This window comes from Cetorhinus maximus, chromosome 12 (assembly GCF_964194155.1).
Source record: "Cetorhinus maximus chromosome 12, sCetMax3.hap1.1, whole genome shotgun sequence".
Lineage (NCBI taxonomy): Eukaryota > Metazoa > Chordata > Chondrichthyes > Lamniformes > Cetorhinidae > Cetorhinus > Cetorhinus maximus.
Window position 1 is genome coordinate 21,343,560 of NC_135890.1, and position 15,291 is coordinate 21,358,850.

Consider the following 15,291-nt stretch of genomic DNA (forward strand, 5'->3'; position numbering starts at 1 on the left):
TAACCACTTTTGTGTTTTACACTGGTTCAGAGTTTATTTCACCTGAATCAGGCCATACCCCCAAAAACACCAGCCTCACCAAGCTCCAGATTGAAAAAGCAAGGTTCTGATGATCGTGTTGGTTCAGAAAGTTTTTTTTTCAAATTTCACTTGTTTTCACGCAGGCTTTAAGCATGCTTTAAAAGCTTTCTCGTACCAGGAAACGTTTAATTTGCCAAAAAGCTGATTAGAGAACACAAATGAAATTATTAAATGGTTCAGTACAGTTATTTTTAAATCATTTCAGTGACTGTAACAGGTAGTGGACTGGACCCCCTTAATAAAAATACTTATTATTGATGATAAACCCATTGTCAGCTGTATTGATAAAACTGCACCAGGTTCTTAAATACAAGAAGGAATTATGCTGCCTGATTGTTCTGGTTCATGGAAGATTTGATGGTTGTGATTGTGTGAAAATGAATTTTAGTGCAAACTTGGAAGTGCAACCTAGCCGGTTAAATTTCAAGATCATTTCGGGTGCAATTTCCTGATTGTGCCCAAAGCACAAACTCTACCCCTACAAACTTATACAATGTGGAAGAGAATAATAGCCAACACCTCCTGTCACCAGAAGGTGGCATTATGCAGCTCATTGAGGACCTCTAGTGGAGGCATTGCAAGCCAGCCCTCAACTGCAACAGAGCTACAGGCAGAATACTGATCATTGTAGGACAGTAAAGCAGGATCGGAAAGTGCCTTGCTGGCACAAAATTATTGAAACTTCTTGGTTAGCTCAGTTGGCTGGACGACTGGTTGTGATGCAGAGTGACACCAACAGCGTGGGTTCAATTCCTGTACTAGCTGAGTGAGTACTCCCGCACCCTTTTCAACCTCACCCCTCGCCTGAGGTGTGGTGACCCTCAGGTTAAACTCACCACCAGCCATGTCTCTCTAATGGAGAGAGCAGCCTATGGACCTCCAGGATTATGGCAACTTTCACTTTTCACTGAAACGCATGCTTCTCATGATCTTAGATCACAGAGGTTTATGGTAAATGTCAGCCTCTTAATACAGGTGAGAATGAGGCAAACTATGGAAAGCAAGGACAGCTGAAGAAGAAAATACAGCGACAAAGAGTGTGTCTGAGAAAGGATTAGTGTGTAACATAAAAGGGGACAATTAAGTATTTTCTAAACAAGTAAAGAGTAAAAGGATAATCTAAGGAAGGGTGGGGAGGATAAGGGAGAAAAAAAAATTGTTGCAGGTGCAGCGGGATGTGGGGTTGGGGGAAAAGTGATAATGTCACTGGACTCGTAATCCAGAGGCCAAGACTAATGTCCTGGGGACAAGTTCAAATCCCACCACGGCAGCTGGTGGAATTTCAACTCGATTAATAAATCTGAAATTAAAAGCTAGTCTCAGTAATAGCAATCATGAAACCATTGTCGAAAAAACCTGGTTCACTAGTGCCCCTGAGGGAAGGAAGTTTGCTGTCCTTACCTGGTCTGGTCTACATGTGACTCCAGACCCAAAGCAATGTGGTTGACTCTTAAATGCCCTCTGAAATGGCCTAGCTGGCCACTCAGTTGCATCAAACCACTACAAAGACAAAAAGGAATGAAACCAGACGGACCACCCGGCATCAACCGAGGCACCAGAAACTTCTTGGGGCTTGTGCCAAAATTGGGAGAGCTGTCCTAAACAAGCAACAGCCGGACAGAGTCATACTCACTGAATCACGCCTTACTGACCATGTCCCAGACACCACCATCCTCATCCATGGGTATGTCCTCGCCCACCGGCAGAACACACCCACCAGAGATGGCGGCACGGTGGTATACAGTGGGGAGGAAGTTTCCCTGGGAGTCCTCAACAGTGACTCCAGACTCCATGAAGTCTCATGGCATCACGTCAAGCATAGGCAAGGAAACCTCCTGCTCATTACCACCTACCATGGTGCCAACTCCCCCACCCCTCCTCTATAATATATGAAAATTGGAGGAAGCACAGAGTGCCAAGAGCACAGAATGTACTCTGAGTGGGGGGACTTCAAAGTCCATCACCAAGTCTGGCTTTGTACTATCACTACTGACTGAGCGTGCTGAGTCCTAAAGGACATAGCTGCCAGACTGGGCAGGCGATCAGGCAACCAAGAGGGAAAAACCAACCTGACCACGTCCTCACCAATCTACCTGTCAGAAATGCATCTCTCCATGACAGTATTGGTAGGAGTGACCACTGCACAGTCCTTGTGGTGACAAAGTTCCGTCTTCACATTGAGGATACCCTCCATCGTGTTGTGTAGCATGACCACTGTGTTAAATGGGATAGATTTCAAACAGATCTAGCAACTTAAAACTGGGCATCCATGAGGAGCTGTGGGCCATCAGCAGGTTGTCCACCTTCCACAAGGCACAATTCAGGAACATGATATTCTCCATTTGCCTGGATGAGTGCAGCTCCAAGAACATGCAAGAACCACAATCTGTAACCTCATGGCCCAGCACATCCCCCCACTCTACCACTCCTTCGATAGCACCTTCCAAACCCCACACCCTCTGCCATCTAAAAGGATGAAGGCAGCAGACATATGGAAACTTCGCCACCTGGAAGCTCCTCTCCAAGCCATTCACCATCCTGGCTTGGAAATATATCGCCGTTCCTTCACTGTCACTGGATCTAAATCCTGGAACTCCCTCCCTAACTGCACTGTGGGTGTACCTACTGGACTGCAGCGGTTCAAGAAGGTAGCTCACCACCACATTCTCAAGGGCAATTAGGGATAGGTAATAAATCCTGGCCTAGCCAGTGACGCCCACGTCCCGTGAAAGAATTTTTAAACATTTATTGGTCTACCATTGTTGGTCATGCTTTCAGCTGCCTAGATCCTGAGCTCTGAAATTCCCTCCCAAATCCCCTCCATCTCTGTGCCTCTCTCCTTTAGCACTCTACGTAAAACACATCCTTTTGGCCTAGCGTTTGGTCCCAATATCGTAGCTGGCTCAGTGCCAAGTTTTGTCTGATAACATTCCAGTAATGCACCTTGGGACATTTAATTGTGTTAAAGCTATATAAACACACGTTTTTGTTATGTCTGTTTCTGTATCAGGGTATCTGGGCAGAATTTTGGAAGCCTGTCAGGGGTAGTACAGGGGTGGACGGGTCTGGAATTTCGCACCACCAGAACTGGCACAGTTCCCCCTCTGGACCATTTTTAAGGGAACTGGGTCAAGGGGCACGAATTTTCCAGTCAGCAGGCTAAAACACAGTGGCCTCCCGGCAGCAAACTGGCTAGGCTAGCGTTCCGTTTCACTATTTAAGCAAACACCCCTGCAGCCAACTTACAAATGGCTACAAGCCACCCTGTGGAGGAGTTCCCCCTTCACAAAGAAGGTCTGCAGCTGTGGCCATTTGTATTCACAGAGATTTTAAAAGCGCTGAGAGGTTACCTCCTTTTTACCTCTATCGGCAGAATTCCATTCTTTAAGAACTGGAGGGTCTCCTATTGGTGAACGTGCCCTCTGGCCATTAATTGGCCAATCCAAAGAAAATCACTGTGGGCTTGCAATGTCCACGCCGTGTGGAAGCAGGATTGTGAAATAATCCTGATGTCGGGGCCCTGATCCTAAACAAAAATCTTGCCTCCTATCTGCGTCTGTGTTAGACAGCAACATGGAGCCCTCTCTGAGCTAACTCTAATTTATATCCATTTTTGCACTTTTCCTCACAGACACCTTGCGTTTGCCTCACCTTTACCCCACCAACACACCCAGGTCAGGTATTGCACAATGAGTCAGAGGTTATGGGGGGCAGTCAGGAAAGTGGAGTTGAGGCCATGTTCAGATCAGCCATGATCTTATTAAATGGCAGAGCAAACTGATGGGTCCAAATATCCCACTCCTGCTCTTATTTCATACGTTCTTATGTTCTCAAGTGAGGTGCAGATTTAAGCTCCCACTACACTGCCCCATCAAATACTCATAGGTCAGGTATTGCATACATTAGATACAGATTAAAGTTTCTTCTACACTGTCCCATCAAACAGTCCCTGGCAAGTACAGCACAGGTTAGATAAAGAGTAAGGATCCCACCACACTGACCCATTAAGTACTCCCAGTGCAGGTACAGCATGGGTAAGATACCGATTAAAGTTCCGACTATGTTGTCCTATTTGGCATTCTTAACAGCAGGTAGCAGGAAAGTTTGTTAAAGAATAAATCTCCCTCCACACTTTTACATCAAACACTCCCAGCTTGGGTACAAGTTGGGCTAGATACAGAGTAAAGCTCCCTCTTCACTGTCCCACTGAACAGTGCCAAAGCAGTAGCAACACAGGTTAGAAAGAGAGTAAATATCCCTCTACAGCATCCCATCAACTGCTGGCAGGTCAAGCACAACATGGATTAAATACATAGTAAAGTTCTCTGTATGTTGTCTCATCAAATGCTTGCAGGGCAGGCACACATGAGTTAGATACAGAGTAAAGTTTCCTATACACTGCCCCATCTAATATCCAGAGTACTGATACAGAAAGGGCTAGATACAGATGTAAGCTGCCACTGTATTTTACCCATCAAACACTCTCTGGACAGGTACAGCATGGGTTAGGTACAGAATAAAGTTCCCTCTGGACTGTCCTGTCAATTACTCTCAGGTTGAGTACAGCAGGGGTAAAACTTCTTCCACTGTGACCCTCAAAAATTATCAGGGCAGGTGCATCACAGGTTAGATATGGAGTAAAGCTCAATCTGCATTGACTCTTCAAATATTCCCAGGTCACAAGCAGCATGGGTTAAATGCAGAGTAAAACTCCATTACATTGTCCCTCCAAACACTCCCATGGTAAGGTTGATACAGGTTAGATGCAAAGCACAGCTCTCACTATAACCGGCACATGTAAAGCATGGGTTAGGTGTAGAATAAAGCTCTAGCTACACTGTCCCATCAAACACGCCTAGGGTAGATACAGCATGAGTTAAATGCAGAGTAAAGCTCCCTGCACACTGTTCCATCAAACACTGCCAGTCGGATATAGCATGGGTTGGGTGGCGAGTAAAGCTCCATCTACATAGCCCCAGTAACCACTCCCATGGAAGGTGCTACATGTGTTAGATATAGAGTTAAGCTCTTTCAGCGTTGACCCATCAAACACTCCCAGCTCTTCTTTGAACAGTACCACAGAATCATTCGCAACAATCTGAGGGAAGACAGGGTCTCAGCTTACTACCTGATTTGGGTACATGGGCAGTCCAGAGTTGGCTACTGTTAAAAGAGGACCCTGCATGTCCTAAATGCTTTACGCCAATGAAGTACTTTTGAAGTGAAGTCACTGTTGTAACGAAGGAAACGTGACAGCCAATTTGTGCATAGCAATCTCCCACACACAGCAAAGAGATAAAGACCAGATAATGATGTTGGTTGATCGAAAGACCTGATCAATGAAATATGGATGAACATATTAGATATAAATAAATTTTCAAATTCTAATAATTTTCACGTCTGTGTTTGAAATACATGGAGCATCCATTCACCAATTAGACTCCGGAGAATTATTCTGTGTGAAGAGCTTTGAGCCATTCATATCCAGAAACTAATTTGTTTTTTAAAAGCTGAGGCCTTTGTCTAATCAAAACTCATCATATACAAGAACAATTAGGATCAAATTAAAGTTTACCCAACACTCCCAGAAATAATTATGTTTTAATGAAGGAACGGGGGAAGAGATATACTACATATTTTCAATTATGATGCAAGAGTGAACAATCATTGTGATCAGTTCCCACGAGTGGAACCCAGGACTACTGCTAACTCAGTCAACAATAATAACTTCTCCCCTTATTTTTCTCTCTCTTCTCCTAAGGCCCTGAATCTTGTTCCAACCATTTTTTTGTTTGTTGTTCTTGCAATGATGGTGAATGGTGTAGGTAAGGATGGCATTTATTATTTATCCCTAAGTGCCCATGGTGGGCCTCCTCATTGAAACACTGATGTCCTTGTGGTGATTGTGCTGCTATAATGGGCTTAGGCAGAAATTTGCAGGATATTCACATGGTGAAAGAATGGAGACAGATGTTCAATTTAGTGACTTGAAGGGGTAATAGTGCTGCTCTCATCCCACTCACAGAGAAAGGGAAAGGGGGAGAAAGAGAGAGAGAGAAAGGGAGAGCGAACCAGATAATCTGTTTTTTGTGATGTTGACTGACAGAAAATATGACACCAGGGATAAGGCCTCTGCTCTTCTTCAAAATAGTGCCATGGGATCTTTTACAGTCACCCAAACAGGCAGATGGGGCCTTGCTTTTACATCTAATTCAAAAGACTGTACCTAAGGCACTGTAATGTTCCCTCATACAGTACTGGTGTGCCAGCATAGATTTTAGTGCTCAAACCCTGGGGTGGGGACTTGATCTCAGAACCACGTGATTCAGAGGAAAGGGTGTTACCAACTGAACCACAGCTGATCCAGTAGTGGTCATCAGGGAGTAAACTTGGTGAGTTGCTAAAGTGCATCCCTTAAATAGCATATACTACAGCCAGATCTGCCATTGGCGGAGGGGGGTGAATATTGAGACCAGGGATCAGGTGAGCAATGAAACGCACTACTCTGACTTGGATATTCCCACTGAAACCAGCATTCTTCCAGGATCTCTCGCATAGTGGGTGCTTATCACGTGGGCGCCTTGAATGAACATCGCAGCAACAAGTTCCACTGCTAAGGTCACAAGACCAGAGGATGGGCCCACACCCATCCATTGATTGCTAACAAGAATTACTGGATGGCAATCGAATGAAGGATAACCCAATCTGATTTTCTACACTACTGAACTCAAAGTAAGGACAGCTGATTCCTGTGCTCCTCATCGCTTCTCTCCCTTCAAATATGTCTCCAGAATGAAATCTCAGTCAACCTTTGCAATGGCAGATGGTGCAATCTGATACCTGGGTCAGCCAGGAGGCCAGCTGGGACTTGTACAATTCAGAGTTTGATCCAATTTCCATAAGTTAAACAAAGTAGGAGAGGATTTACATAGTTGCATGTGGTGACAGAAGGAAAATCACATGTCTAATTTGCATCGTTCATGTTGGATAATTTAAAATTTACATAATATATATGCGTTTGGAGGCTTGCATGGTTCACAATAGATTTCATATTCATATGGATTGATGAAAACTAACCAAACTGGCATATGATAATGACAGATTTGCACAAATAACAGATGCACACCACCCCATTTCGTGATGTTTCATGGGACAGTGAGGAGGGAGCTTTACATTCTAGTAACCAATGCTGTACCCATGTGGGAGTGTTTAATGGGACACGTCAAAAATGTGTATAGGTCATTAGTATAGTGATTGTGTTAGTCATAGAGTCACTTACAACACAGAAGGAGGCCATTTGATCGATTAAGTCCAGGCCAGCACCACACAGTGCAATCCAGTCCTTCCCACTCCCCCGCTCGATTGTTGTAGCCCTGCAAGCCTCACTCACTCAGTTTCACTGTTAAGCCTCATTTCACATAAAAACATATGCTGTCCTATCAAAATACACCTAGGGCAGATTCAGTAGATGATGCAGGATGAGAAACAAGAGGTGGCCAAGAATAGATTCATGGGGGCCTCCAGAGGTAACGGTGTGGGAATGGGAACAGAAACCATTGCAGGCGATTCTCTGGCTACAACTGGATAGGTAGCTTTATTTACATACATATTTAACAGATCGAGCAGAGCCCAACAGAAACCTAAGATTTCTGAGTCTAAACTATACAATCCGGAATAGGTTAACGAATAACATTAGTGAAATGGCCATAGCTACCACCTCTATTACAGCAATCCCAACAGCAACGCCACCAATAACAGCTCTGTTCCTTTTGATCATTGAGATTACAGCAGCAAAACAGCCCTTTGAATATATAACTGTATCTGATATTTCTATGCCATCACAGTCAGAAGTAGGGTCTTGACAACAGCTCCTAGGATAAAAGCGTCCTTTTCGTTTCTGATAGAATGATCCTATAAAATCTTTGTAATTATTTAGCCCACAGCAGTGAAAAGCTGACATAACAGAATCCCATCCATAACTTGCAAAATTTTTGTCACTATTTCCAGTGTAGTTGTTTTTTAATAATTGAAGTGCCTCTTCTTGAAATACAGTTGCAACCAACATCAAAAGCATCTTGTTCTCCTTGATAACACCACAACATCCTATGAACCCTAGCAGTGCAAGGAAGCATCCTGCAGCAATACAGAAATAGCCAACGTTCAGAAAATGTTCAGCTCGTGATCCCAGGATTTGCAGGATAGAATCACCATGAATCTTGACCCATACTCCGAATCCAAGAAGCACAAAACCAGTAACGGTTATGATGTCAGTAATCCCAACCATTAGGAATTTTATACAGAAGAAAACACTCTGGACATGTGACTCCATTATTCGGCTTTCTATTATTTGAGTTACACCATAAGGTCAGTCCCACCCAACTGGATGATGGAGGAAAGGTGTCAGTGGAGGAAGGTCTAGTTAACCATGTCAAAGGCTATTTACTTCAAGTGCCCATCCAACATCCTTTTGAATTCACTGATCACTTCAACTTCAACCACACTTGTGGGCCGTGAGTTCCAGGTCATTAGCACTCCGTGTAAAAAAATTCTTCCTCGCATTCCCCTGCATCTTTTGCCCAAAATCTTAAATCTCTGTCCCCTAGCCCTGTGTACCATCAGTTAATGGGAAGATTTTTTTCCTTGAATACCTTATCTAAGCCTGTCATAACCTTGTACACCTCTATCAAATCAAAAAGTGATCCAGAGGCCTGGACTAATAATCTGGAGCTGTGAGTTTAAAACTCAACATTACAATTGTCATCAGGTTTCATCTTACAAAACCCACATTTGTGCCCTCTGACCACACAAATTCCATCTCATCCCCAACATTCTATTCCCCTCCGAAGCCTCCTTATGTGTTTTAACCTCCCAAATTGTGCCCATCTTCATGGCAACTGCATGTTTGAAACCTTCCAATTGAATTTCTGCCCTGCCAGAGTATTGAATTAGCCCTTATCAAAGTCACAAATGACATCCTGTTACAATGATCAGGGTAAACTCCCTCTCTTCATACTTCTCGACATGTCTGTAGCCTTTGACATGGTTAACTAGACCTTCCTCTGCTGACACCTTTCCTCCATCATCCAGTTGGGTGGGACTGATCTCGATTGGTTTCATTCTTATCCATCCAGTTGTAGCCAGAGAATCGCCTGCAATGGTTTCTGTTCCCATTCCCACACCATTACCTCTGGAGGCCCCCATGCATCTATTCTTGGTCACCTTTTTTTTCTCATCCTGCATCAGGTACTGAACCTGCCCTAGGTGTATTTTGATAGGACAGCATATGTTTTTATGTGAAATGAGGCTTAACAGTGAAACTAAGTGAGTGAGGCTGACTGCAGTGTATTGAGATTGTGGATGCATTTGCACACAGTAATTAGCTCAAAAAAAATCAGGGTTGAGTGGAACTGAATGGCGTTCAAGCAAAAATTTCACCGAAATACAAAGTAAACAATAATTAGCCAACATCTGTTCATAGTTCTGTTGCCTGGAGCCAAAGAGCGGGTGTTGGACCCTAACACAGGAATCTCAATGAGCATAAAACACCGACTGAAAGACACTTCTTTCAGCATATGCCAAGCTGACTGGGTTGTTTTCATATTACTCAGCTGAGTGGTCATCCTTCATGTAAAATGCCCAGACACAGCCTAGGATGGGTGTCTGATGTCATTGGCAAGTTGGACCCACAGCTAAACCCAAGCTTCTCCTTCGCAAAGGATGACCACACTGATGTACATTCCAGCCTGGTTTCTCCAGCCGCAGTCTAGTTCAAAGGCAGGACAGACTGGCTGTAGGGCTTCGTGACAAACTGTACTGTTCCTCTACATCACTCAGTACCACACCACACTGCCACTCTGTATCACTCAGTACTGTACCATACTGTCATGCTGCATCACTTAGTAATGCATTGCACTGTTTCTCTTCATCAATCACTACGTCATCACACCGTTGCTCTCTATCACTCACCCTGAGTTAGAAGTCAGGAGTCTTGGTTTGATGTCTCATCAAAAAGACAGCACCTCCAACAGTGCAGCAGTGGTTCACCACTGCTCTGGGAGTGTCAGCCTGGATTATGTGCTGGAGTTGGATTTAAAAATATAACTATCTGACAGTATTATTCACTGAACAATGACAGACAGCTTAATAGGACACTATCAAAGAATTTACCTTGGATAGCTTGGAATGAACTTCCATGAAGACTTTATAATTTAAAGTCCCTGTGACTTAAGCATTATGGCTCCAACATCACTGACTGAAGACATAAAGCAACAGAGTAATGAGCAGTTGATTTTCACTGAACGTTTCCTCTTGGCACAAGGATAAAAGAACTTTAAGTAAAGGCTCAGAATGTGTTTCTATGCCTGTATCTAAGCATAGAAATTAAATATTAATTGCATGTGATTTATTATGAATGCAGTCACAAGATTAAAAGGAATAATTTAATCGTTTCTGCAGCGAACAGGAGATTTTCACACTTTAAGAATGAACGAGGTGTCGTCAAGCCTCAGGACAGTAAATTAAAGTGAATGAATTGTGAAATATGAGCTGTTTCCTCGGGGAACGCGAGGACTCTTCCACTGGAGGGGTTGGAAGGGGGAATTTGAAGTGTTTATAGGTCTGTTTGGATTACTTTGCCTTTGCTCAATGGACTATTACTTGCACAATAGTTTTCAAATATAAATTGTTTGCACATTATCTGCTAGCAACAAAAAATTGGTTGAAACATTTGAACAAAAAAATACCCCCTAAACTGCAAAGGAGTGCAGTGAGGGTGATCGCTGATGTTAGAGGGAAGAGTTCTGATGAATGAAGGGATAAGTCAGGCTTTCAAACTCCCTTGTTTGCTGTATTGGCCTATGCGAAAGAATGGATGCATTTTTTTCTTTCTCTATCCCATTGAACAACATATGCCAAACGGAAGGGGCCTGCATCACTCCCTACTCCAATCCCACCTGAGAAAATTGCTGACGTCAATGTTTAGGCTCAGACATGATCAATGGCCATTGGCATATGGTTCTGTTGGGACCATCAATGCTTGCATACCTCAGCAAGGAAAAAAACACTTTCAGGATTGGGAGACGATGTCTGAAAAATGCAGGCCTGCTATATACATACACCTTGAACCCAAAGGACACAAAATTCATCAGGCCAGAAAAAGGATGCGGGGGTGAACCTGTGCCTGTTCATGGCAAAGCAGGTAGCGCACAAAATTTGTACTGCTTGCTAATTTAAATGATAGTGGTGCACAACCCAGTGATAAATGCGCTGCTGAGCGGCTGAATGCCTCATCAGTGGGCTCAAGTTTGTGAGCGTCTTGCACCACTTAAAGACAGCCTACCCAGTTAATAAAATCCAAGCCAGTTGGTAAAGTCAAAACCAAGACACAGAGCTGTTCCTGACTGAGTGTTTATTGACTTTGTTCAGTCCCACAGCTCTCCCCTGATACCTCCAGTTTCCCAGCTCTCCATTATTTATATGTGCCCCAAGCACTTAATTCAACAATGCCCTTCACCCGTGTATCTTAACAATAAAATTAACATATCATTAGCATACCCTATTTAAAGCCAGCTTGTGCCTCATGAAGGAGAGATGCATTCTGGCTGCAGCGGAACCCTTTACTGATTACAGAAGAATGTCTGACCAGAAAGAAGAGTGGAAATGGCATAACATGCCAAAGAGCGTGCCCCCAATGTTGTCTGATGCAGCACTGCAGGCACTTGGTGTTGGAGATGGACAGTAGGAGAGAGGTCCTCTTGCCTCAGGGGACCTATTGGACAGACACTATGGAGGCAGAGAGACCGGAAATCTGGCAGGGTTAATGCCAGCAGTCATGTTCCAAGGACCTGGATGCAGTGCCACAAAATGTCACATAAGTGATCAAGGTCGGTGACTGCATCTTCAAATACTATAGCCTGACAAATGGACTATTAACCTTACACACTGCCCCTTTCACCACAACGCCTACACTCAATTATTAACATTTTCTACTAAACTTGACACAGACCTTTATACCTTCAGCTCACCCTCATGAGCTTGGCACTGCTGCAAGCCTCACACACTCTCATCTGACAGAAACCACAAGCTAATCAGCTATGACGGGTACCTCACCCAAACATATTGCACCACATTCACTGACACACTTTCCTCTCTCTTGTAGGAAAAGATGGTCCAGGATTGGAAGGGGCAGCATCTAACAGGTGGGGGATAAGCCTGGCTGTATGCCTCACTCCCACGGAGGAGGCGGTGCTGGCCTTCATTGGATTGGCCACAACTGAGACCATAACCAGTAGCAGGGCTAAAACCACAGAAAATGATGGTATGTTTCTATCTAACCCACCATCTCACATCCCAACTCCCCCCTCATCCCACAATCTCTTCTGATTTACAGTCTGCAGCTATGGTGCAGGCATACACCTTTTGCACCACCACCACCCACTCCGCCCAACTCTTACCTCACCACAACCCTACACCATTATGCCTTTCTTGTTTCAGAAACCCAAGAACTACTACTTGCAAACACTGGTGCCAGAGCAGGAAGTGCAAGAGGAACAAGGAATGCTAGCAAAGTGGTAATATTACTGGACTAGTAATCCAGAGGCCAGGATTGATGCCCCAGAGACGCAAGTTCAAATTGTGACATGGAGGCAGAGAGAATTTAAATTCAATTAATTAAATAAATCTGGAATAAAAAGCTAGTCTCAGTATGGTGACGATGACTTTTGTAAAAACCGATCTTGTTCACTAATGTCCTTGAGGGAAAAGTATCTACCACCCTTTTCTGGTCTGGCCTATATGTGACTCCAGAACCTCAGCAGTTACCTCTTAAATGGCCTAGCAAGCCACTCAGCTGTCTCAAACCTCTAGGGAAAAATCAAATGAGAATAAAAATGCTAAATTCTGCAGATACTGAAAATCTGAAATAAGAACAGAAAACGCAGGAAATGCTTAGCAGATCAGGCAGCATCTGTGGGCAGAAATAGAGTTAATGTTTCAGGTTGATGACTCTTCATCAGTTTTGATGGTCATTGAAATGAAACATTAACTCTGTTTCTCTCCACAGATGCTGCCTAACTTAAGTATTTCCAGCATTTTCAGTTTTTATTTCTAAAAAGAATAAAATTGGACAGACAACTTTGCAATGACCTAGGCAGCACATAAAACAAAGGCACACCCATCCTAGTTGAGACTGCAAAGTCCTCCTCACTAACATCTGGGGGGACCTGTGCAAAAATTGTGAAAGCTGTTCCCAGATGAATCAAGCAACAGCCTAACATTGTCATACTCTCAGAATTGTACCTTACAACCAATGTTCCAGACTGAGATGGTGGCATAGTGGTATACAGCTGGAAAGGAGTGCATGTGGAAGTTCACAACATTGACTCCAGACTCCATGAGGTCTGAGGTCAAATATGGACAAGAAAATCTCCTACTGATTACCACCTAATATCCTCCCTCAACTGAATGAATCAGTACTCCTCCAAGTTGAACAACTCTTGGAAAAGCCACTGAGGGTAGTAAGGGCACAGAATGTACTCTTGGAGGAAGACCTCAATGTCCATCAAGAGTGGCTTGGGGGCACTTCTGGCCAATTCCTGAAAGATAAATCTGCCATATTGGGCAGTTGATGAGAGAACCAACATGAAGGAAAAACCAACCTGATATCCTCACTAAACTATCTGTCACAGATGCATCTATCCAGGATGATAATGGTAGCAGTGACAACTGCACAGTCCTTGTTGAGACAAACTCCCATCTTCACAATGAGGACATGCTCTATTGTGTTGTGTGGCACTACCCCTGTGCTAAATAGGATAGATTCAGAACAGATCTGGCAGCTCATAACTAGACATCCTTCTGACAGTGCGGGCCATTAGCAGCAGCAGAATTGTACTTCACCATAATTGATAAACTCATGGCCCAACATGCCCCTCACTCTACCATTACCATCAAGTCAAGAGGGAGGATGCAGGAAAAGATAACTTCAAAGGCAGCAAGGGAAATGTTAAGGCTCTACAGCGGAGCAGCATTTTGTGTAATAATGAAACAGAGCGGGTCAGGAAGAGACAGTGAGAGTAACAAAGGTAATAGGGCATTAGTGATTAAGGTGGCATCGGGGAAAATGCGAAAAAAGTCAAAGCTAAAGACATTATATCTGAATGCATGAAGCATTCACAACAAATTAGATGAATTAATAGCACAGACAGAAATGAATAAGTTTGATCCAACAGTCATTATGGAGATGTGTTTGAAAGCGAACAAAGTTAAGAATTAAATATCCCGGGATACCTAACTTCTGGAAATGATAGGCAAAATGAAAAAGGAGGAGAGGTAGCCCTGACAATGAAGTATGGGATTAAGTCAGTAGAGAATAAGGACCTTAGCTCAGAAAATCAAGAAGCAGGATTAGTTTGGGTGAAGCTAAGAAACAGCAAGGTGCAGAAAATATTGACGGAGTTGTTTATTGGTCCCCCCTAACAGTAGTTGTAAGGTAGGGCAAAATATAAATTAGATTAGAGGTGCATATACTAAGGATAATACAGTAATCATGGGGCCCATTAATATTCAAACAGACTAGGGAAACCAAATTAGAATCACTGAATTTTAACGGCACAGGAGGCAGCCATTCTGCCCATCGTGTCTGCACCGGCTCTCCAAATGATCGTTATGACCTAGTGCCATGGCCCTGCCTTTTCCCCGTACCCCTGCACATTGTTACTATTCAAATAATCATCTAATGCCCTCTTGAATGCCTCAATTGGACCTGCCTCCATCACACTTCCAGGCAGTGCATTCCAGACCCAAACTACTCGTTGTGTGAAAAAGTTTTTTCTCACATCCCATTTGCTTCTTTTGCAAATCACCTTCATTCTTGATCCTTTTACAAGTAGGAACAGCTTCTCCCTATCTACTGTGACCAGCCCCCTCCAGATTTTGGACATCTCAATCAAATCTCCTCTCAGCCTTCTTCTCTCCAAGGAGAACAGTTTCAACCTCTCCAATTTATCCTCATAGCTGAAGTTTCTCATCCCTGGAACCTCTTGTAAACTTCTTGTAAACTTCTTCTGCACTCTGTCCAATATATTCACATCCTTCCTATAATGTAGTGCCCAGAACTGTACACAATATTCCAGCTGAGGTCTAATGAGTGTCTTATATAAATTCAGCATAACCGCCCTGCTCTTGTACTCTATGCATCTATTAATCATGGAG

General features: G+C 43.6%; 2 protein-coding genes across 3 annotated transcripts in view; both read right to left on the bottom strand.

Annotated features, from left to right (window-relative positions):
• The window catches only part of shank3a (SH3 and multiple ankyrin repeat domains 3a), a 1,183,771-nt gene that overhangs the window by 456,453 nt on the left and 712,027 nt on the right, over window positions 1–15,291 (bottom strand). The gene's annotated exons all lie outside the window — the stretch shown is intronic.
• On the bottom strand, window positions 7,742–8,410 carry LOC144687152 (tetraspanin-1-like). The gene has a single exon (XM_078552897.1). It carries the CDS (start codon window positions 8,408–8,410, stop codon window positions 7,742–7,744), a length of 669 nt encoding a protein of 222 aa, XP_078409023.1.

What these genes read in the sequence shown, in the direction of transcription:
- LOC144687152 (XM_078552897.1), bottom strand. Translation starts at nt 8,410, where the DNA reads ATGGAGTCACATGTCCAGAGTGTTTTCTTCTGTATAAAATTCCTAATG.